Source organism: Xenopus tropicalis, chromosome 6 (assembly GCF_000004195.4).
Source record: "Xenopus tropicalis strain Nigerian chromosome 6, UCB_Xtro_10.0, whole genome shotgun sequence".
NCBI lineage: Eukaryota > Metazoa > Chordata > Amphibia > Anura > Pipidae > Xenopus > Xenopus tropicalis.
Window position 1 is genome coordinate 21,469,222 of NC_030682.2, and position 25,796 is coordinate 21,495,017.

General features: G+C 45.6%; 1 protein-coding gene across 1 annotated transcript; it reads left to right on the plus strand.

Moving 5' to 3' along the window:
- Positions 1-14,119: 14,119 nt before the first annotated feature.
- On the plus strand, positions 14,120-17,241 carry fzd8 (frizzled class receptor 8). Its single transcript, NM_001097391.3, is given in 1 exon segment — positions 14,120-17,241. A coding segment is annotated over 1 exon segment (1,743 nt). The 5' UTR covers positions 14,120-14,481; the 3' UTR covers positions 16,225-17,241.
- The last annotated feature ends 8,555 nt before the right edge of the window (positions 17,242-25,796 follow it).

Sequence of the window (25,796 nt, forward strand, 5' to 3'; positions counted from 1 at the left end):
ATATCGGGGAGCTTGAAGTTAAAAAAAAAATAATCCGTGGGGCCAAACGACCGGATTATATAGGCGACAATGGGGCAGTCGGTTCGGGGACAGCATCAACAAGCCGATGCGGCCCCCCATCCGACTGAATCTTTTAACCTGGCTGATCGATATCTGGCCAATTTCCAAGGGACCGATATCGGCAGCTTCTATAGGCCCGTGTATGGGGGCCTTTAGCCATTGCTTTATATCTACTAACATAGCACTAGATGCATTGAATTTTTCAGGCACAGAAGACCCTGCCCAGACCCGGACTGGCAATCTGTGGGTTGTGGCAAATGCAGCTGTAAGGTGCCATAAACTATTGGGCTGCTGGGGGCTGTTCAGGCCTCTGTTTACTTAAAATGCCAGGGACTATTTTGAATCCCAGTCCGGACCTGACCTTGGCTCATACAGCTTGCAATCTAACGTTGGATTTTGGCGAATAGGCAACACATCCAAGTTGCAAGGGGCTGGGAAAGATCAACATTCCATGATAAATATGTACAATAATTGGTCTAAACTGTTCAGTATTTTCTTATTATAGTTGCCTAATTCCCTCTAGTACAAAAGCTGTTAAAATGCTTATTATTTAATGGGAACAGATGTTTTCCTCCGGCACATATGAAATACATACATATCATTGGTCAATTTCCAAACCAAAAAAAAAGATCATTATTAATTGGTGGTTTGAGAACAATTTGCTTTTTCTCTTTAATTTTGCTCTGGTTTTATTACTTAATGAATGACAAGATTTCTGCAACGTTACACATGATTCATTCCTCGGGTTCCCAGTGAAATCATTTTCTGTGCTCTCATCCTATCTGCACAAATGGCCCAGACGTGATTGCTTTAGCAGGAGTCGAGCTGAGAACTCATTTCATTATAACAAATGATATTTAGAGTTAGGGAGCGTGGTTCTTTTGGTATGTAGGAACTCTGGTAGAAGTCAGTTCTTCCCTAACCAAAACACACCAGCATACAGTGTTATTATATTGACACTAGCACCTTCTTGTACTCCCAAAATGTACCCCCAAACAATATAGGTCTCTATAAAAATATATTACAAATGTAAAACTCTGCTTCATCAAAATAAACCAAGTTCCATTGGGTAATCCTAATCAGAAAATTGCCATTTTCAGAATTAACGGTCGCCCCCTGGGATCATAAGATTCAAGTTGTACACAAACAAGCCAAGGCACACATACATGCTAGGCCCCATTAGCCAATTAATGGGCAGAGTATTTTACTCCCACACTACTTCCTGTTACAGTTAGAGCTGCATTATTTCCTGTCAGCTGATCTCTGAGGGAACACACAGCCCATCACTAAAGGTCCCCATACACGGGCCGATAGAAGCTGCCGATATCGGTCCCTTGGACCGACTCGGCAGCTTATCGGCCCGTGTAGGGGCAGAAACGAGCAGACTGGCCGACTGATATGTGGCCTGAAATTGGCCAGATATCGATCGGCCAGGTTAGAAAATCCAGTCGGATTGGGGACCGCATCGGCTCATTGATGCGGTCCCCGAACCAACTGCCCCATTGCCGCATGCAGAATTCACCTACATGCCTCCCTGATATCGCCACCTGTAGGTGGGGATATCGGGTGAAGATCCGCTCGCTTGGCGACATCGCCAAGCGAGCGGATCTGCCCGTGTATGGCCAGCTTAAATGGTGGCTCAAGGGAAAGAATGTAAAAGGGCAATATTTACTGATATATATATATATATATTCCAGTTTGGTAGGATTCTTTAATAGGTAATTTAACAGAAACTAAACTATCTATTGGTTAAGTATTCATTCTAGGGTTATAGCTTTCCCTTGTTTTCATGGTTGATTTTTAAAGGGGTTCACCCTTAAGTTAACTTTCAGTATGTTATAGAATGTGTTATTCTTAGCAACTATTCAACTGGTCTCAGGGTCAACCTGGGAGGTGCAGGGCCCACCAGGGCTACCGCCCCGGGAGCCCCGCCCCCCAAGGTGCCCCCGTTGGCCGCCTTCCCCAAAGCTCCCGACCTAACCCTCCGCAGGGGCCCCCTCCCGATGTCCTCCCTGGAGCGCACATAAGTGAAACACATCAGGGGAGGACACTGGCGGCTGGACCCTGACTGGTCTTTATTTTTTATTTTTTAGTGTTTTTGAATTTAGCTTTTTCTTCTGCCTCTTTCCAGCTGCAAAATGGCAGTCGCTGACCTCAGAAGCCAGAAAGAATGATTGCTCTTTGAGGCTACAGGTTTGTTATTGCTACTTTTTAATACTTCTCTTTGTATTCAGGCCCTCTTCTATGTATATTCCAGTCTCTCCTTCAAACTACTGCCTGGTCGCTAGGGTAAACTATATCCTAGCAACCAGACAGCTGCTGAACAAAAAAAACAAAATAGCTCAAAAAGCATTAAAATATGAAAAAAAATTAAAGTGATTTGCAAATGTGGCGATATTTATTAAGCTGTGTTAAATGAATTCGCTGAATAAACACTGTAAAAAGCTGTGTAAAATAAATGGAGAAGATCGCCATCTGAACACCAGATTTTACGCCGTTATTTTACCTAAGTTCTGACGGAAGAAAAAACGTGTAAAAAATGACACCGATTTTACACCATTTTTTACACAGCAAAGCCTGGCAATTGGTGGTGAATTTTCTCACCGTTTTTTACACAGCATAATAAATATGCCCTTTAGAATCTGAATGTTTACATCATACTAAAACTTCATTTAAAGGTGAACCATCACAGTAAAATGATTTTGGTGATGTTTGCAGACTTTGCAGCAGCTGTTTTCCAAGCATTTTTGCATTTTTAATGGATTCCTGGTGGCAGAATCCAACATTTTATAATATTCCTAGGGTTGCAAAATAAGGGCCATGATTGGCTGTTTTAGTCCCTTGTGGACTGCCAGCCGGCAGCAGCCTCTGTTTGGCAGTAAACATGTGTCTTCGTATCTCCAACACTAGGAATATAAGACTGATCAGCTGATTGGAGACCGGGCCGGATATTGCAGCAACTGCACTGCCAAGAATCACAATGAGTCATAACCAGCGCTGGGGCTCAGACGGGACTGACAGATTCAGTGAATGATGACAGTCACACCTGAGTATGAACTCTGTAGCTGTCAACCAACCTGTGTTCCAAATACTGGTCAGCTGATTCAGCTTTTGGAGAGAATGAATAATGTAAAACCTGAAGTCCAATGCCATTGTATTCCAGAGGGAGCCAATCCAAGGATCTGGCCAACCAGTTTGGCCAGTTTGGCAGTCTCTTAGTGAACAGTATCGTTGACGGCTCATGTGTGTGAGCCTCCTGTCCCAGGATCAACCTTAGCAATTAGTCTTTCTAATGAGAATTGGAGTAACAGAACTGCTCATCTACATATTCGCCTTGAAGGTATAGTGCTTAGCCTACAACAGACTTGCATGGGAAGGCGCTGAGCCTGAAACTCACAGCAGGTAAAGGAAAGCAGGATCACCTGGTATTAGCCAGAGCCACGGGCCAGAGACACGGGCCCCCAGAGTTAACATCTGCTTCTATGTTGGATATACATCATGGCTAGCTACAGTTTCTTCATGCCACCAAAGGTATGCACTGCCATATTAGCATCTCCATTGGACTCCATTGTCTTTGAAACGTCACATTTACCTGTTGACGTCCGGACCTGGATAATGAACCAGTATCCTGATTAAAGGAAAACTATACCCCCCAAACAATGTAGGTCTCTATAATAATATATTGCAGAAAGCAGCTCATATGTAAAACCCTTCTTCATCTAAATAAACCATTTTCATAAAAATACACTTTTTGTAGTAGTGCTTAATAAAAAATTGCAATTTTAAGTACTAAGGGCCACCCCCTGGGATCATATTATGTTAGGTCACATCAGCCAATTAATGGACAAAGTTCTGCCTTTTGCTCCCACACTACTTCCTGTTACAGTCAGAGCTGCATTATTTCCTGTCAGCTGATCTCTGAGGGAGCACACAGCCCATCACTAAATGGCGGCTCAAGCGAAAAGATGTAGAAGGGCAATATTTACTGATTTATATATTCCAGCTTGGTAAGATTTTTTAATAGGCCACTTAATATGATATATCATTAAGTATTCATTCTGGAGGTATATTTTTGCTTTAATACATATAACATGACCACTTTGAATACCACTAGACTCTTCCCATCTAGCTTCTGTCATTAATACTGGCCAAACTATAGTTTGGAAGGGTTTAATAGTGGTGCAGACATATACAGACCTGTTTATACCCTCTTACATAGTTACATAGTTACAATGGGTAGAAAAAAGACCATCAAAAAGAGTCCATCAAGTTCAACCCTTCCAAGTAAACTCTTATATATATATAAATAATACATACTGATACCTGTACTAAATCAATTGTAGGTAACTATGTTAAGCCATAATACTGCAGATGGGTTATCAATAGGGCAAGGCATAGAACATCTTAAAAGGCACCTGATTAAAATTTTCAGTCCTGCCCGATCGACGAGACGGCCAATATCCATGGCTGTTACTGATATTGGTCGCCCCCCTCTCCCACCATACACTGATTATTGTACGAAACTTTGTTTCATACGATAATATCGGTGCATGTATGGCCGCCTTATGGTACACATTCCTTAACTGTGGTGTCTGCGCTATGCAAGGTACAGACTGCATTGTATTACATGACACCTTATAATTTAGTCCCCAAATGTGTCATATATCAGATAGGTATCTCACTACATGGCCAACGTTGGAAAGTACCAACCCATTTTATAAGAAGACTCGTCATCAAGAACATCCCAGATAGGAATTCTGTAGCCAAGTTGCAGTGAATTCAGATGTTCTATAGGTCATTTACACATAAGGACTTATGCATACTGTGCATTTTCCCCTTTTAGCCACCACCTATTCACCCAATTGGGGTTTTCTCTGTGTACAAGACCCTGTCACACCATGCACCATTCATAACACACACACCTGAATTCTTGGGCTTAATTTCATCAAGTCCATAGCCTTTGGACTTTTAGGGTGAGACACCCAGCAACTGACCTAGGAACCTAGGGTGGCAGCTCCACAGATAATATATGCTGTAAAACCCATTTAAGTTGCAATGTTTCATACATGTTTGGAAATGCCAAGCTGGGCATTCCCAACTGTTTTGCTGCCTTTTTCATTTAGTGCATAGGGCTTCTGTACATGCAAATAAATACAGCAGGTCAGTGCTAATAGGTGCATACTTAGGCACAAACACCTGTGAGGAGCTCTGTGCTGCTGTTAAGGGTAGAAGAGACAGTCAATAACTATTTCATTGTGTGAATAAGCCCTTCATGCAAAGGGTATATGGAAAGGATCTTTAACAGTGGCATGGTTATTGGGCACCATAATAACTGCATCCCTAAAACCATCAAGTGATCCTCCGTTATTCTCCACCTAACAGGTGCTTGGTTCCATTCCTATGTGAATTATTTTCTAACTGTGCCGGTAGAGAATACATGGCTAGTGAAGAGCGAAATTTTTCGGCAGGCATGGATTCGCAGCGAATTTTATGCGTTTCACCTTGTCGGATTGTTTCGCGAAACAGGGGCTTAAAACTTAATCACAAATAAATGCACCATGTGAAAAAAAAAGTTGAGTGCGCCAAAAAATATGATGTGCAACAATTTTTTTTTGATGCACGTCATTTTCCATGTTTAGTGAATTTTCTGCTGTTTCGTGAATCTTTTCAAAGTTTCACAAATTTTTCCACAAAGGGATACGGGATAGATTCACTGCTGGGAACTGTAGTTCAGTATCAACAATTACAATAACAATATCCCTGCAGAGCAGCCATGTCAAACATGTAACTCCCCGCCTACTGGCAAAATACCCCCTTTCCCCTTGGCTGTTGAAGGATGCTGGGAATTGTATTTCAGCCGCAGAAAGCACATCCGCGCCACACACTAAAACTAATGTATGGCCATAGGAAGTCAGGTTCATGTTCATTAAATGCATGTTTATGCCCCCCTGTTTAAATAAATAACGTCCGGGATAAAGATTGGCGCAGTCAGACGCAGAAACCAGACTGCACTATTTATTCCAAGGAAAATAAACCTGGCAAATGAGAGAGGAAGGAAAGGAGAAGCAGAAATGCCGTTTCCACCGCAAGGCAGGGCTCTTCCTTATGGTTTCATTTTCTGCTCATGTGAGCTATTTATTTTGACAGCTGACAGACTCTAAAAATGCCATTTTTTTTCTAGACCCCCATACTATATTGGGAGATTTAGGGAAGAAACCCCTCCTTGTCTATAAATCAGAGAAGGCAAATAAACCATGATTGTGTGTTTCACTTATAAAATGATTACTTGTCGCACATAATTAGCACTGCTAATGATTGTTTCCCCACCAATTATGTCAGGGGGACTCACAATGGCTTTTAAGCAAACTAGCCACCAAGTAGGCAAACAAATACAATAGGGTCCCCTAGCTGACATGTTCTCCTTATATGTGTGTGGTGGTGGGGGGGGGGTTAAAGAATGAAGGGGGGTCCCTTGTTCCCAGCAGCGCTGCAACCTGGTAAATCTCATACACTAGGTTACAAGGGGGAGGTAAGTGCTAGCATCAGGGCTGGCAGTATCTAAAATACATGTTGTTAAGATTACAGTAATTACCTCCCCAGCATGCGTCCCACACAGGCGCTAAATGAAACATCAGCACATCAATTAGAAAGCAAACAGTCCATTCTGACTATAAGGCAGCCCCCCTGGGATGTCCTAACAAGCGCAAATGAACCTGCCAACCTCCCTGCCTCTCGCCCCGCGCTGCACTCATTTAAGGTGGGGTGAGCAATTACACTTATAAAACCATCGAGGATGTATTGGGTTTTTTTTTTTTAACCTCCCCTTTAAACAAGACAAGAATGAATGCTAAAACAATCTGGGTGGGCTTTATACTGTACAGTCCGCAGGCTGCGGAACTGAAATCCTGTCCAGCAGCCCCAATTGTGTATAATGGCTTTGTATTCTGAGCCAGAATCACAGTTTGTGTTCTCATTCAATAACGCACGTTATCCATAAATGGATATATAAGTAATACCTATTGATTATTATTGGTTGTATCAGCAATAGCTCTCAGTTGCTCTCAGTGTCCCCAATCTGGGTAGTTATTTTTGAATTCCTGACTTGGAGGCAAGTTTTGGTTGAATAAAAACAAGATTTCCTACCAAATAAAGCCCCTGTAAGCTGATAGTGTGCATAGAGGCTGCCTAATAGCCAATCTTAGCCCTTATTTGGCTCCTCCATGAACTTTTATGGTGCTTGTGTTGCTCTCCAAGTCTTTTGACATTTGACTGTGGCTCACGAGTAAGAAAGGTTGGGGATCCCTGCTATAGAGAAAGCAGACCCCACGGTCTGGGCCCCCACACAACTGCAGGGTCTGCATCCTCTATAGTTAAGCCACGGCAGGTAGGTAGCTGCTAGGTATAGCACTATGAAAACCATATATGATGCAATTCTGTCTACTTTATACTAGAATTTGTCCAAATGTGCACCCACAGTTGCATTCGGTTTGATGCAATGGTCTGCAATTGCGTCAAACACAATAACAATGCACAATGCACACTTTATTTATAAAGCGATACAAGGATATGCAGCGCTGTACAATCTTACATATACAAAATTACACACAGGCAGGACAAGTGTTATAATAAATATGTATAAATACACAGGGCATAAGTGCCATATGGGTTACGGGTAAATGCTGCATTGTGGGTAAAAGGCATGGCGAAGTGCGTCTACAATGACACATTGCACATTGCAACCTCATGTAGCCAATCCATGGGCACTGGCATTTTACTGGACCCCAGCACTACCGGTCTGCTTGGCCTTCAGAGGACACAGGGCAGTGGGATATGCAGTTAAACAAATGAATTTTTAGTGTTTAGACATCACTAAAAACCCTACAATTCTCACAGTCACAAGGTGCTTATGGGGTTCCCTATTTCTCACTCCAGCTGCTGTTACTGAGCCCCATTATAAGTCCAGACAAAGAGAAGTCTCCCTAATTACCGAGAGCATGCACTTGGCATTGATACGCTGACTATGACATAATTACTGGTGGATTTATAAATTACAAACATGCTTATATACAGACATTTTAGCTAGTTTTGAGGCTTCCTTATAATATTGTCCAAATCAATAGTAAATGTGATTCTCTGAGCAGCAGCTTGTCTGGCTGGGAATCCTGGGAATTGAGGCTCAGCAGCAGCCTGAACGCAGCCAATGAAGCCCATTTCTGTATCGGAGCAACATCTGGCGGAGCGCAGGTGGCACATCCCCAAGGCAGGCGATACCAGTAGCTGCGCTAAACCTCCAGCTATGCCTCTGTATTCATCCAAACCAGATTTTTTTTTTTTTGACATGAGCTTTTCAGTCCAGAAAATTCTGACCGGCCAAATCGCTTGTATAAACAAAGCCTAATTGCTTCATTATATGCAAAGGGGGCCATCAGCAGGATAGATGGAAAGGGCTGATTGGCAGAAATACATAATCATGTCATTCGTTTGCTTTCTTTGTTTTTAGGTGCTAAGACTAATTGGACACTTGTGTGTTAATGGAATTTCTGACACGGCAGAACTACAAGCTTGCCTGCAGGATGAAGTGCTAACTGTTGATGTGTTTCTATAAGCAATCAATTCCTTAACTATAGAGAGTGGTAAATGTGGGGGGGTCTGCGGCTGCACTGGGGCCACAGTCTGTGCAGCTTGGTACTGGCTAGCATTAAGTGTGTGGCTATCCTGCACCTTGCAGCCCCTGGCATTCCCTAGCTGGTGCGTCTGAATGCCATGCAATCTCACACAATATACCACTTATGCCTCTGTGTTTTTGAGTAAGGTGCACCTCTTTGGGTTCCATTCTAGGAAGGGCAAAGAGCTGAACATTCTGGCACGACCCACTGGGCAAGGTGCAAAGTGCAAAAAAACAGAGGGGTTCATGGAACGGCAGGCTAGGGGGCAAAGTGCAATAAACAGGTGCATGCCTGTGTTGGACTGGGCCAGAGGGACACCAGTAAAAAAATCTAGTGGGCCCCACTTACCCAAAATCGATATCTGTCTTCCCTGTCACTCCCCCACTGCCCTCCCTTCCCGGATTGTGGCAAAAAAAAAGTTTGTGTGGGGGGGCCCTGCAGTAGCAGCACCAGTCTGACCCAAGTGCAAGCTGTGTTTTTATGACACTTTGCACCGTGTCTCACCTTCATCACCCGCCGGGACAGTTTTTTCAAGATGATTACAGCACTGCCTGTGTTCGTCAACACTCTATTAACAAGGGGTGGGCTCTGCCAGCATATTTGTAGATTGTAAGCTCTTTTGGGCAGGGCCCCCTTCACCTCTTGTATCGGTTATTGATTGCTTTATATGTTACTCTGTATGTCCAATGTATGAAACCCACTTATTGTACAAGGCTGCGGAATATATTGGCGTTTTATAAATAATTGTTAATAATAATAATATGCAGGGTGCTGGTGGGTGCAAAGGAGGTTTGTTCTTACTGCCCTATGCCAGGTGGTAATTGAAGGACTGTCTTGGGTAGCAGATTTTAAGGGTGCAAGGTGCATAGTGCTTAGTGAATGAGCACAACAGGGGATTAGGAAATTTTTCTTAGGGTGCTTTGCCCGCAGTTTTGTATCAGAGGGGGATACCAGAGAGAGCCAAGAGGAGCAGCATTCATAGTGGCTTCTGGGGCCCACTAGTATCAAAGGCTCATGGGCCCCTGCAATGTGTATATATATTTTTTTTCCTATACACGGCCTTGGCACCATAGAAACATTTTGTTGTGGGGTGCAGTAACTTGTCATCATAACCTATTAGCAGCTGCAGGGATTTCGGGCTGACCTTGGTGTGAGAGATTTATTTACCACTGCCCCTAAGCTTATCTGCTGGCGGCTGATTGATTAGTTTAATGATTACACGGGGGATAATCTCAGTGATAGCATTAGACACCTCTGCTGCAATGAGTAGTACCAGTAACAAACATAAAGTAACCATAACATCACCCTGGTTTATCTGCACCCCCAAAAAATGTGAAGACCTTAGCTCAGTGTTTGTCAGACTGAGGTCGAGCCCCACCTTTGAGCACCCCATGACTGATGACTGATATATCCAAGGGTTGCTGTTATCTGCTTCCATGAATATCTATTCTGGGCCCCCCACACTAGGACAGCCCCACGATTTGGGGATCGCTAGCCTGTAACTTAATAAAATCAACATATTTGAAATTTGTAGGCAGGATTGGACTGGGCTGGCCAGACACCTGGAAAAAACACCATGGGCCCCACAGACTCTTCCCAACTGAAACTATGGGTGTCCCCCCAACCCGCCCCTCCACTCATGAGTGGGGGAGGGAAGGGGTTGCTACGTCAGGTATTACATGTGAAGGACCTCACAACTGGGACAGGGGGGCCCCTGAGGTGGCAGCACTGGTGGGCCCTGGTCCCCCCAGGCCGACACTGTATATACACTGAGATGCACACACACTTTTGTTACTATGGGTTGCAGTTCGGCAACACCACGAAGGCAGCATATTGGATTAAAAAATATTTTATGAGCAGAATATATTTTAGTGCTTTTTTTTCATTGCACGGAAAGGACTATTTTTTATTCCCTCTTTTTATTGTATACTTCCTGCCAGGGTGTATTTCAGATGCCTCTCTGGCCGTGCACTTTCACTAACTAAGGGCTTAGGTTACAATTCCAGCTGTTTCCAGAAACCACAGGCATTGGGTTTTTTCCTGTGATTTACTCCTTTATAAACCTGCTCTATATTAATGACTTTATATATATATACAGTATATGTGCTTCATATAGGCCTTTATACCAAGTTTATTTTTATAGAGCCACCTCCTCTTCATGAAAATGTATTGCTTTCAAAAATAGACCACAGTTATTCATTTTTTCACATATTTTCAATTAATTAAACCCAAGTGCCCTTCCCCAGGAGCAGCTCAGTATGTCTGTTCCACAACTCTCTTGTTACAATATTATGGAGTAGTCGCTGGCATTTCTCACCAGCAGGTGCCCCCAGCTAATGTATCACACTGTAAATGGTATGTACTATGTACGCATGTACTATCTGAGAGCAATATGATTGGTAAAGGGGAACGTCTAGATGTTTGGATGTTTTATCTCACAATAGAATAGGTGGAAGTGGTGTATTGAGAGCAATATATATTGTGATGTTATAATGTGGGCTAATACACATTGCGTACATTGCAGCCTTGTTTTCACTCCATTAGCATATGTTTGGGGCTCATGTGAGTTGGTGACAATCCCGGGGGATTCAGGTGAGGGGTGGAACTGTTTATTCTGGGGAGTGAATATTCTCAGATGTGCCCATACAGGGCCATGGGCACGGAGTCACATAAAGGGAGACAAAGATGGGTGTATTTATTAATAAATGAGGGATTATTTATCAAAGAAAATGTGTAAATGGGTGCATGCAAGCGGGTTCCTTCGTGTAGTCACAATGTTGTGTATACAAACAGGACTGTAGGAATAAACATATACATATTGTGTGGTGCACTCCGAGGTTTTACCCCTGCACGGCACTGCGAGGGTGAATTGGCCACAGTTGTTTACTGGTACCGACCCAGGGCAGGTTTTAGGGAATTACATTGGCTCTAGGCCCTCAGCACCACAGGGGTCACTCATGAGAAAACCTAGAAAATATGTTATATTGTATAACAACTGTTATTGCACTGATGTTCAACCCGTAGCCCTTGAGTTGCTGTTGCACTTTAGGGTGAAGACACACAGAGCTTCTAGTAGCAGCTACTTGTCACGGATACTAAAAAAGACAATACTGATAACTGTCCCTATGTGTGGTTTAGCAGAGGCAATTCTCAGTATTGTCTATGGCAGGGGATTTTCTGGCGTTTAGTAGCTGTGACAAGTAGCTGTTACTAAGTAGCTCCATGTGTCTTCACCATTAAGGATGAAGACACACTAAGCTACTAGTAGCAGCTACTTCTTCACAGCTACTAGACTCTAGAAAATACTCTGCCATAGACAATACTGAGAATTGCCTCTGCGAAAACACATAGATTATCAGTAAATGATCAGCATTGTCTATTTTATTAGCCACGGAAAAGAGCTGCTTCTAGTATCTCTGTGTGTCTTCACCCTAGCAGTTAGAACACTTGGAACAGTGTATAAAGGATTTTCATGGTTTTTATGTACAGAAAATAATACATTGGCTGCTTGGAGGACCAGGATACCATTCCTTTATCCTTAGTGGGTATATATATATACAATTAGATTGTAAGCTCACGGTTAGAACAGCTAAACATCCCTCCACTGTGTAGCAAGGGGGAAGCCTCCTTAAGCTCTGGGTTTTTCTCAGTAACTAAGATACTCAGTAACTGTTTTAACATGTTACGTTCCGACACAATAGCCGAGCCTCCTATTTTTCCTTTGGATTTCACTCACTCGTGGGCTGCGCTGCTTGTTTGCATGCTCTATAGCGTATCAATTTCCTGAGCTCCCAGACTATCTGTCTACAGCGCCGTCATCTCATTTGCCATAAATAAACACATATTGTGGCATACGTCCCTTGGGTGGAAAAACGCATGGGTGTTCTTAAAGGAGGAGCAAGTATTTAGTTCATAAATGTGAGTGTGGCGCTGCTGCTGAACTACACATCCCAGCACCCCCAGCATATGTTCTCTGCACTCACTCCTGGTTCTGAATCTTGAAACAGCAATAGTCACTGTCTTCTACCACATCGTTTCAGGAGTCAGAACCAGCAGAGCAGAGAACATATAACAACCAAATTGTACCCAATTCAGTCTGATTTCAAGCCAAATCTTGCCTAGAGCATTATGGCTCCCATGTATATAAATATAGGTATGGTTTGTAAACATTCTGCTTGTATTCCCATCATTAGGGCTAATGTCACACTTGGGGGCAGATTTAGCAAAATGTGAGTTTAGAGCTTAATACATAAAAACTCACCCATGTTCTGTTTATTCTTATGGGATTTTTAGAAGCAAATTTAACAAATGGGGAGTTCTAACTTTCACCCAGTGATAATTATGCTTCTAAAAATCCCATAGAAATGAATAGAACGTGGGTTTATGTATTACGCTCACATTTGGATAAATCTGCCCCTAAGTGTGACATTAGCCTTATAACACAAACCTGAAGCAGGTGAAGTTTTATTGGCGCACGTACACCCCCCCCCCCCCCGTTTCATGTGTCCCCCCTTTACTCCACACATCATTTTCACCTTTCAGGTCCTCTTGCTCCCCTTTGCTCTCACCCATTAATCCCTACCACGCACCCCACCTTAATGGCGCCTCTTCTGCCTACCCCTAGTTCCAACCAACTTTGCAATGAGCCATGGAGTGTGCAGGGACCCCCAGGGCTGCCACCTCAGGGACTCCCCACCCCACTCTTTATGGACATGATCAGGGATGGAGGGGGGGACTTGCACCCACAGACAATTAGTGATGGGGAGCCCAGTCCAACCCAGGAGCCATGTGACATCACTAACCAGTGACTATAATGGATGACATCACTAAGCAACAAGGCAAGCAGAGCAAGGGCAAGTCTCCCCAGTTTTCCCCCCAAAAGGCAGTTCTCGGATTCTATACAATATATGTATTATATATATTAATGAGGGGGAATTGTAATAATTAATAATTCATATTTATTGTAATAATATTAAACCAGCACTTATTGATATGATTGTTCTGACTGCTAATTTTACATGATACCCTATATTTAGTACTATATTCAGTATAAGAGAGGCCCCCAGACACCTGATTGAATTTCCCAGGGAGCTAGTGGGGGGCACAGGCTGAATGGGGACAGTCTCTCAGGCTGCTGATTATTAGGCTGCTGCACATTCAGTAAATACATCAGGCTAATGATGTGTGCTCTCTATAATAAGGTACATCCCTTGGCTCTGCATAACAATGGGCCGCTAATAAACACGCTGAGACCACCTTTAGTAAGGTTGATTGCTTCAGGCAGCAGCCCCACCTCTCTCCGGGGGGGATTAGTGGATTGGGATGGGGGGGTGGGATCTGACCGCTCCCGGTATAAATATTCATTGGGAGCCGCCAGTGAGCGCAGAGAGAGGGAAGGAAGGGAGCGGCGCCTGTAGAGAAGCGCACAGCCCACAAACGCTCAGCCAGTAGCGCACAGCCCACAAGCGCTCAGCCAGTAGCGCACAGCCCACAAGCGCTCAGCCAGTAGCGCACAGCTCACAAGCGCTCAGCCACAAGCGCTCAGCTCACAAGCGCACATTCATCCAGGTGCCGGAATATAGATTTATTGCCACTCCGGGCTAGTAGCCCCATCAGTGAGAAGCCGAGGGAAGCTGTCACTGTGGATTTACAACCCTTCCGACTGGGACTGGTTCCTTCCCGCTGAACTTGCCGGCGAGTTGAGGGGATGAGCCCCCGGCAGTGACCCCCGCAGCTGTGAGTGGAGCCGTGCAGCATGGAGTGCCTGTACCTGCTGCTGCTGGCCGTGTCCTGGCTGCAGGGATCGCAATGCGCCGCCGCTAAGGAGCTGTCCTGCCAAGAGATCACCGTGCCCCTGTGCAAGGATATCGGCTACAACTACACCTACATGCCCAACCAGTTCAACCACGACACGCAGGACGAGGCGGGCATGGAGGTGCACCAGTTCTGGCCGCTGGTGGTCATTCACTGCTCCCCGGACCTGAAGTTCTTCCTGTGCAGCATGTACACCCCCATCTGCCTGGAGGACTACAAGAAGCCGCTGCCCCCCTGCCGGAGCGTGTGTGAGCGGGCCCGGGCCGGCTGTGCCCCCCTCATGCGTCAGTATGGGTTCGCCTGGCCGGATCGCATGCGATGTGATCGTCTGCCCGAGCAGGGCAACCCCGACACCCTGTGTATGGACTACTACAACCGAACGGAGCAGACCACGGCGGCGCCCAGCCACCCAGAGCCCCCCAAGCCCCCGGCCAGGTCGGCACCTAAGGGCAGGACCCGTGTGGAGCCCCCAAGGCCCCGGCCCCGGGCACCAGGGTGCGAACCGGGCTGCCAGTGTCGGGCCCCTATGGTGCCGGTAACCAACGAGAGGCACCCCCTGTACAACCGGGTCCGGACCGGGCAGATCCCGAACTGTGCCATGCCGTGCCACAACCCCTACTTCAGCCCGGAGGAGAGAACCTTCACCGAGTTCTGGATCGGCCTCTGGTCGGTGCTTTGTTTCGCCTCCACATTTGCCACTGTATCTACTTTCCTTATCGACATGGAGCGATTCAAGTACCCAGAGCGCCCCATCATCTTCCTCTCTGCCTGCTACCTCCTGGTCTCGGCTGGCTACCTGGTCCGGCTGATTGCTGGCCATGAGAAGGTGGCTTGTAGCCGTGGCGAGTTGGACCTGGAACATATTATCCACTATGAAACCACTGGGCCAGCGCTGTGCACCCTGGTCTTCCTGCTGATTTACTTCTTTGGCATGGCCAGCTCCATCTGGTGGGTCATTCTATCTCTCACCTGGTTCCTGGCCGCTGGCATGAAATGGGGCAACGAAGCCATAGCTGGCTACTCACAGTATTTCCACCTGGCCGCCTGGTTGGTGCCCAGCATCAAATCTATTGCTGTGCTGGCCCTCAGCTCAGTGGATGGGGACCCGGTGGCTGGCATTTGCTTTGTGGGCAATCAGAACCTGGACAACTTGCGGGGATTTGTGTTGGCACCGTTGGTCATCTACCTGTTCATTGGCAGCATGTTCCTCCTGGCCGGCTTTGTCTCCCTATTTAGGATCCGGAGTGTCATTAAACAAGGGGGCACCAAGACTGACAAACTGGAGAAACTCATGATCCGGATAGGGATATTCAGCGTTTTGTACACGGTGCCGGCCACCATCGTGGTGGCATGTTTTTTCTATGAACAGCACAACCGGCAGGGTTGGGAGGTGGCACATAACTGTAACTCGTGCCAGCCAGAGGTGGCACAGCCCCGCCGACCAGACTATGCCGTTTTCATGCTCAAGTACTTTATGTGCCTAGTGGTTGGCATCACCTCTGGTGTGTGGATCTGGTCGGGCAAGACTTTGGAGTCGTGGAGGGCGTTCTGTACCCGCTGCTGTTGGGGCAGCAAAGCGACTGGAGGCTCTATGTACAGTGACGTTAGCACCGGGCTGACATGGAGATCTGGGACTGGCAGCTCAGTGTCCTACCCAAAACAAATGCCCTTATCTCAGGTCTAGACGGAGGTTTAACGTGGACTTAAGGCGAGGTTTGCAAATTGTTCTGTTTTAACTTAACACTCTTGTCCCCTTACCTGGGCAGCGCCCAACCTGTGGCCCATTCAGCTCTTGCTGAGCGACAACTTCCAGCAGTGTCCACTTAGTGCTGCTGGGAGTTGAAGTTCCACAACAGCTGGAAGGTTGCAGGATGGACCTTACACCTAGATACTGGGGGGTGCGGGGGAGGGACAGACCTGAGACTTATTAAGACTGACCAACGTCGCCCAACTTGCCCCCCCCCCCCTTTAGATTCTTGCTATTAGCATGATAATGAACTCTTAATGGTATCCATTAGCAGGGACTTGAATGACTGGTCCGGACAATGTACCTGGTATTGAAGCCTCCCTGATTTCTCCCATTTATATGCAAGGAGCATTTGTGAAGGCGATAATTATAGCTAAGCAGGGGCCGGGATTGCCCCCTTGGCTACAAGGAAAGAGGCAATAACTATCTGTGCTGCTGCTGCTGCTGTGGGTCATTCTGGTTCCGTATCACATTTAGCTGTGTCCTCAGCCATTTCCCCCCCCCCCCCCCCAGTCCCATGGGTGAGCCCTACTTGTGCCGCCAACTGTGCCTGAATAATGTTTATTTCTTCTTGGCATAGCGGGAGTCTTAACAGCAGGGTACGGGGTTCTATGAATTAACCACCAAGCCTGTTTTAACTACAACTCCCAGCATCCCTGGTTGGACAGCCCTGGCTTTTTTTTTTTTTTCTTCCTAAAACTAAACTATTGCCTTAAAAATGGAATAAAATGTCTTAATTAAGAAGCAGTACCCCAATTAAATACGGGTTTCTTCCATAATAGGATGTATTTATATAATTATTTGTCTTGTAAAATGTGTAATATACTGTACATAGGCACAAAGCTATGATGCTCTGTACATTTCTTTTGTATAAAGGATAGAGGCTTCTCAATAAGAGCAAATATTGGAGTATTCTATTTTGTCAATAAAAATGACCATTTTTTATATAAATGACATTTCCGCTGCTTTTTTCTGCTTAACTGTTTCCTATCGTTCATATAAATATGGTTTGTATTCAGTGTTATTGTCACTAGGACTTTGGGGACACTTTTGTTTTAACCCTCCCCTTCCCAGGGCCCAATATCTTAAGTGTTTACAAGCTAGGGAATGGCATGGGTTGGGGTAGCATTAGCTGTATATGCACGGAGCTGGCTCCATATTCATTTGTAGCCTGTGGGTCGGCACCTAAACTTGGGTCTTGCTGTTTATGGTGAAACGCCCTGCAGCATTAGGGCAATTACAATAAGGTGCAGAATTAATTCAAAACCAGTGTTTCAGGTCTCAAAGCTTCCCCTGCCAGGGTCCCCTGAGAATACAGGGTAGGCAACACTAGCCTTAAAAGTTGCATGCTTGTTAATGTAACCCTACTATAGTTTATATAAATACCCTGATGTATAGACACAGAGGCAGCTATTCCAGCTGAAAAAAGTAGAAAAGATACAGGTTACATAGCAGATAACGCATAAGCTCTGTAGAATACAATGGTGTTATATGCTATGGAACCTGTTTATACATTTATATAAACTATAGTTGAGTTCCTAAAGCAAACCTGTCGCAGGGCAATAGAACATTATATTTGAATGACTTTAAAAGCTTTCATATTTTGGTGTTACTGTTCCTTTAATTTCATCAGGCTGGGGGAAGATATTGTCTCTTGCACTTCTCATTATCCCTGACAGGAAACAACAGGAAGTGGGGAGAGCAAAAGTCTTGTTTTTTCCTTGTAGTTTCACCTATGAAAAGGTCCATTATATTTTGAAAATGTTAACATGAAAATATGTTTCCCACTGCTTCCCTATCTATCATCTATCTATCATCTATCTATCATCTATCTATATATATATCTATCTATCTATCTATCTATCTATCTATCTATCTATCATCTATCTATTATCTATCTATCTGTCTATCTTATATCTACCTCTATCATCTATATATATATATATCTATCATCTATCTATCATCTATCTATCATCTATCTATATATATATCTATCTATATATATATCTATCTATCTATCTATCTATCATCTATCTATTATCTATCTATCTGTCTATCTTATATCTACCTCTATCATCTATATATATATATATCTATCATCTATCTATCATCTATCTATCTTCTATCTATCTATCTGTCTATCTTATATCTACTTCTATCATCTATCTAGCTATCTATCATCTATCTATCATCTATCTAGCTATCTATGTATGAATGAGCAACTTATATTTTACTGTTCAATGTCCCTTTAAAAGTGGTAAACTCTCATATTATCTATCCTCTGTCTATCATTTATCTATGAATAGATAGTAGCTTATATTTTAGTGTTCAATGTCCCTCTATTATCTATTTATCTCTCATATCATCTGTCTATCTATCTACCAATAAGAAACTTATATTTTCAATGTGCCTTTAACAGTTGTAACCTCTCATTTTATCTACCATCTATCTCATCTATCTATCTACAAGCAACTTATATTTTAGTTATCTATCTATTTATCTATCTATTTTTGTGTTCACTGTTCCTTTAAGAGTGGTAACGTATCATTCCCTATGAGGCATGCAGGGGAAAGAATACCTGGGGCCCCTATAAAGTGTAGGCTCATTTATTGGAGTGGGGGGGCTGCTGATTAGTAAAAGAAGATGAACCCTATACCTGTCCCTAGTGGTTGAGGACGTGGCCCCTCCAATAAGTGAGGCACCAAATGAATGGGGTTAATCTGTAGGGAACTCCCGTCCTTTGAGTCCTACAAACTTTGATCTCCAAAACATGGAGTTTTTGTGTCCCCGGGTCCCTCCCCTTTGTGCCGAGGAGCAATTGGGCCACCGCAGAGCCTCGAATCTTTCAATGAAAGACATTGGGGCACTTTATGTTTTTTTTGGCATCCGGAGGAGAATTGTAACAGTTAGTGAGGGCCGGCAGGGAAGGGATGGAGGACGGTCGTATAAAAGAAAGCTTCTTCCACATTGTTAGGCAGACGGCAGGCAGCAGGACATAAGCTGGGAGGGAAGAAAAGGCAGCAAGAATGCACTACAGGTGGTCTGCTCACATAATCCCCCAATTTGAAGTTTTCCCCCTTTTTCTTTTTTTTTGGCCAGACAATATCATTACAAAAATTCTCCTCTCTCCTGCTTTTTCTCCCTAATTGAAGCAATTCCCTGGCTATTATTGGAGCAGATTTTGTTAAGAAGGTTTCTGTTCGGGGGGGGGGATCCAGCATGTTTCCCATTCCTGATACTTATCGCTAGTGTTTTTTTTTGTGAAGAATTAGGAATAATGGATAGGAGGATGTGCGCCTTGAGTGCATATATGCCCTTAGGACTCTTATTAGCCTGTCAGTCTGCATCAGGAATGGCAGCTCCTCGCCTAATGACATCCATCATCGGGGCTGGCAGGGTTTGCACTCTCTCTCACTGCTGGGATTGCTATTTGTTTAGTTTAGTCGTGTCCCCTCCAGACCCCAGAGCCGCCATGACACCCAGGCCCAAAGGTTGTGACACCGCCACATTGTGCCAAAGGGACTCTGCTGTTTTATTATTCATTAAGGGGGACTCAATAATGAACTGCAAGTTGTTCTTCTAATAAAGAGATCGGTGTTCCATTTAAAGCTGGGGGGCGGGGGGGCATTTGTCCGTTGCACTCTTCATTTTCTGCTTTTGTTTTCCTGTGACCCCCTAAGCAGGAAGTGAGGAGTGCAATCATTAATTACCTGCGCGCTGAAAAAATAATTGCTTTTAAAACCATATGTGTTGATGGTTGTTATGGTTAAGAGACATCAGCGCGCCTCCTTAAAAGCCACTTGAATTGCACTGAATATTTATTGTTTATATACCATATGGGGGGTTGTCAAGCCTGTGGGATTCCAGCTGTGCTCAACATCTCCCACTATGTTTTGTACCTTGTTGTGAATCCAAGTTCCCAGCTTGCACCGTACATTTTGCTTTGGGCGGGAGGCAGGGAGTTGTAGTTGGCAATGGAGTGTGGCAAGAAATCATTTTATACCATTGAGCAGTATCTACATAGAGTCATGGGGCGAAGTTAAGATATTTGGCAATAATAGCCTCTGGGAAGGGACTGGGGCTGTGGGATAGCAGGTATAGTAGGGAGAGATGGTGCCTATAGTAGCAGTGGGGGGATAATAGCCTCTGGGAAGGGACTGGGGCTGTGGGATAGCAGGTATAGTAGGGAGAGATGGTGCCTATAGTAGCAGTGGGGGGATAATAGCCTCTGGGAAGGGACTGTGGTTGTGGGATAGCAGGTATAGTAGGGAGAGATGGTGCCTATAGTAGCAGTGGGATAATAGCCTCTGGGAAGGGACTGGGGCTGTGGGATAGCAGGTATAGTAGGGAGAGATGGTGCCTATAGTAGCAGTGGGATAATAGCCTCTGGGAAGGGACTGGGGCTGTGGGATAGCAGGTATAGTAGGGAGAGATGGTGCCTATAGTAGCAGTGGGATAATAGCCTCTGGGAAGGGACTGGGGCTGTGGGATAGCAGGTATAGTAGGGAGAGATGGTGCCTATAGTAGCAGTGGGGGGATAATAGCCTCTGGGAAGGGACTGTGGCTGTGGGATAGCAGGTATAGTAGGGAGAGATGGTGCCTATAGTAGCAGTGGGGGGATAATAGCCTCTGGGAAGGGACTGTGGCTGTGGGATAGCAGGTATAGTAGGGAGAGATGGTGCCTATAGTAGCAGTGGGATAATAGCCTCTGGGAAGGGACTGGGGCTGTGGGATAGCAGGTATAGTAGGGAGAGATGGTGCCTATAGTAGCAGTGGGGGGATAATAGTCTCTGGGAAGGGACTGGGGCTGTGGGATAGCAGGTATAGTAGGGAGAGATGGCGCCTATAGTAGCAGTGGGGGGATAATAGTCTCTGGGAAGGGACTGGGGCTGTGGGATAGCAGGTATAGTAGGGAGAGATGGCGCCTATAGTAGCAGTGGGGGGATAATAGCCTCTGGGAAGGGACTGTGGCTGTGGGATAGCAGGTATAGTAGGGAGAGATGGTGCCTATAGTAGCAGTGGGGGGATAATAGCCTCTGGGAAGGGACTGGGGCTGTGGGATAGCAGGTATAGTAGGGAGAGATGGTGCCTATAGTAGCAGTGGGGGGATAATAGCCTCTGGGAAGGGACTGTGGCTGTGGGATAGCAGGTATAGTAGGGAGAGATGGTGCCTATAGTAGCAGTGGGATAATAGCCTCTGGGAAGGGACTGGGGCTGTGGGATAGCAGGTATAGTAGGGAGAGATGGTGCCTATAGTAGCAGTGGGATAATAGCCTCTGGGAAGGGACTGTGGCTGTGGGATAGCAGGTATAGTAGGGAGAGATGGTGCCTATAGTAGCAGTGGGGGGATAATAGCCTCTGGGAAGGGACTGGGGCTGAGGGATAGCAGGTATAGTAGGGAGAGATGGTGCCTATAGTAGCAGTGGGGGGATAATAGCCTCTGGGAAGGGACTGTGGCTGTGGGATAGTAGGTATAGTAGGGAGAGATGGTGCCTATAGTAGCAGTGGGATAATAGCCTCTGGGAAGGGACTGTGGCTGTGGGATAGCAGGTATAGTAGGGAGAGATGGTGCCTATAGTAGCAGTGGGGGGATAATAGCCTCTGGGACGGGACTGGGGCTGTGGGATAGCAGGTATAGTAGAGAGAGATGGTGCCTATAGTAGCAGTGGGGGGATAATAGCCTCTGGGAAGGGACTGGGGCTGAGGGATAGCAGGTATAGTAGGGAGAGATGGTGCCTATAGTAGCAGTGGGGGGATAATAGCCTCTGGGAAGGGACTGTGGCTGTGGGATAGCAGGTATAGTAGGGAGAGATGGTGCCTATAGTAGCAGTGGGGGGATAATAGCCTCTGTGAAGGGACTGGGGCTGTGGGATAGCAGGTATAGTAGGGAGAGATGGTGCCTATAGTAGCAGTGGGGGGATAATAGCCTCTGGGAAGGGACTGGGGCTGTGGGATAGCAGGTATAGTAGGGAGAGATGGTGCCTATAGTAGCAGTGGGGGGATAATAGCCTCTGGGAAGGGACTGGGGCTGAGGGATAGCAGGTATAGTAGGGAGAGATGGATAAGAGTCGGCTGTGGGGGTCAGGTCCATTGCAACACAGTTTTTTTTTCATAGTTTTAGATAATCCCAGACACACTGTTCCTTTTAGACTTAGTGTTTGCCTAGTGGTTACTGAGCAACCCCATTGTGAATAGCTGAAGTTAAGCTGAGCTAAAAACATTTCTTCAATCCTACAAAATGGCCTGTGCATTACACACTGGGAAGGTAAGTATCTTAATACAGGGGCACAATGTGGGGCAGCAGTAAGTCTGTATCAGTGTAGCACCTGCCATAGAGAACCATAGTGAGAATGAGCTGAGCCTGGAAAGTCGCACACAGGCAGCCGTTCCTATCTGCAGCCCCAGCACTTGCCCAAGAAAGAAGGATAGACTTTTAGTAAATATTAAACTGTCCTCACAGAGTAAATGTTTAAACTGCTGATAAGGCGACTTGTATAGTGAGTTTATCTGGGCGCCGTTATCTTGGTAATGAATGGGCTCAGGGAGAATTAGTCTCTGCGGAATTCTTACAACACAACACTGGGGGTTTCTTTTTCTCTTTATATTCACCTAATTGTGATTGAGGAATGTCAGCCCATTCAGGGGCACATTGTATTAAACCAATATTAGCAGAGCTGGAGAGGTTTCCTCAGTGCTTTGAGATATTCCATGGCTTCTACATATTCACAGGGCTGGATACGCCGCGTCCAAATAAAGGCACAGGCCGGATTCACTGAAGAGAAGTATTTCCCTGGCACAGCTAGAAGGTATTTGGCCCCACAGCAAGATCATTTTAGGGCCACTCTAAGGGCCACTCCCTGGGCCCCCTATCAGTGTCGGACTGGGACCCCAGGGCCCCACCAGAAAACCTTAGACCCTAAGCCCACTCTCCAAACTATTTTTTCTCCTTTCCTCGCCCAACCTCTTTATTCTCCTAGTCTCTTGTATTTACATGCTAGCATCTATTCTTCCATCTATTTATACTCTTCCTTCCCAATCAGAAATAGGCAATGACCATGAAACAGACCAAATAGTCAGGAGCAGGAGGGCCCACTGACACCTGGGCCCACCGGGAGTTTTCCTGGTATCTTGGTGGGCCAGTCCAACACTGCCCCCCATGCCACCCCAGCAGCCATAGGGTATTATAGGAAAATCATTCAGTGAAACATTGTCTGCTATTTCAAGGGTAAGTAAAGGATTGTGTAAAGCTCGGCACCTTTCCAAACACAATTTGCAAAGGTCAAGGTGGATTGGGAAATGTTAGAGAGGAGCAGACTCTGTCGCCAAACCTGACATTTCTTTGTGGCTTTACTGCTGATTTGTAGGAATGGAAGCAAAAATAAATCAGATTAGAGCAGAAAATGCAAAAAAAAGAGTAACTTATCAATAATTTTGCCTTGACTGAAGAATGAAGAAATGTGCTTTCCACAATGGGAATCAATACAGAAAGGTCTCTGTTGTGCAACAGGCTGATCAGCTTTATACTGGGAAAGGTTATCTCCTGCGTGTCCCCTCCAACCGCTGTGCCAGGGGGTGGCTGTATTAGCATTCATCTCTTTAGCCAAAATTTAATTCTATCATTCCAGCCTGAGAGCAAACATTCAAATGGGCAATAGTATCAGAGAACACACACACAGTGCCTGTTGTACCGCCCTACAGTATGTGTTGCTATTTCTAATGGGAAAGGTTAATTACAGGGCTCTGGAAGAGAATTTAAAGTTGCAATCATTTGACAGAGTTGAAACTGTACTGCCACCTAGTGGCAATTCCAAAACTGCGCCGTATAGAAAAATGAAAAAGGGAGAAAGAAAGAAAGAAAGAAAGGTTTTATTTCACTGTAAATTAAATTATTATATGCTCATGGGAATGTTTCTAAACAGAGGTACATATGCCATTCCATTATATCAGTGATCCCCAACAAGTGGTTTGTGAGCAACATGTTGCTCACCAACCCCTGGGATGTTGCTCCCAGTGGCCTCAAAGTAGGTGCCATTTTTGTATTTCTGGCTTGGAGACAAGTTTTGGAAGCCCAGAGAAAGAGGCAGAGTTTTATCTTGTGCTGGACTATTGGCTTCTCATCAATCCTGATCACTCTGTTCCTGCCCCGGCTCAGCCACAATCCTACTCAGTCCCTCCTGCCCCGGCTCAGCCACAATCCTACTCAGTCCCTCCTGCCCCGGCTCAGCCACAATCCTACTCAGTCCCTCCTGCCCCGGCTCAGCCACAATCCTACTCAGTCCCTCCTGCCCCGGCTCAGCCACAATCCTACTCAGTCCCTCCTGCCCCGGCTCAGCCACAATCCTACTCAGTCCCTCCTGCCCCAACTCAGCCACAATCCTACTCAGTCCCTCCTGCCCCAACTCAGCCACAATCCTACTCAGTCCCTCCTGCCCCGGCTCAGCCACAATCCTACTCAGTCCCTCCTGCCCCAGCTCAGCCACAATCCTACTCAGTCCCTCCTGCCCCGGCTCAGCCACAATCCTACTCAGTCCCTCCTGCCCCAGCTCAGCCACAATCCTACTCAGTCCCTCCTGCCCCGGCTCAGCCACAATCCTACTCAGTCCCTCCTGCCCCAGCTCAGCCACAATCCTACTCAGTCCCTCCTGCCCCGGCTCAGCCACAATCCTACTCAGTCCCTCCTGCCCCAGCTCAGCCACAATCCTACTCAGTCCCTCCTGCCCCGGCTCAGCCACAATCCTACTCAGTCCCTCCTGCCCCAGCTCAGCCACAATCCTACTCAGCTGAACCTTTGTTATCTCTTTTGGAGAGACTGTTCTGCCCTAATTTACCCCCCTGTGGGTGTCAGTAACACCAGTTTCAGTGTCAGCAAAGCTGCATCCCCTCCATTGTTTTTGAAGTACAACCGACAACCCAGGATTGGTGGGACCTGTAGTACTGACGGCCTGTACATTGGTCAAATAGTCCAACTTCATATAATAAAATCTCTTCTCCCCTTAACCTCTCAGCCAATCAAGATTGCCTATATAAATTAGAGCAATGCCTCATTTAGATATGGGAATACTTTTACCTACCAATGTACCCTATGGAAACCACTAATTATATGAAGAACATGATTCATTTGTTTCCAAAGCTTCATACATTTCCATAGGGCCATTCCCATTCCATTGCCAGCAGGTTTAAGGGGGAAATTGTAGCTTCTTCTAATAAAAAAGGCTAAAATAACAGGTTGTGCAAGCTAATGAGTTATCTCTCAGGACAGATTAGGTTCTCAGCACAAGATTTATAACTAAGCCTCCCAGTGTTGAGTTTCCTTGAACTCCTTAAAAGGGTCAGGGTTTTAGGGTGGGAGATTAACCCTCAGGGGATTCAGAAGGCTGGGCTACCGATAGGCCGGACACCTGGGCAGCAGGGCGTGGTCTCCTGGGAATGTACCAAGTAGTAAATCATGGGGAGAAAGAGCCTGTAGGGGCCAAAGGGAGTCCAGCCTGTAGCCCAGAGAGGCTTTCTCT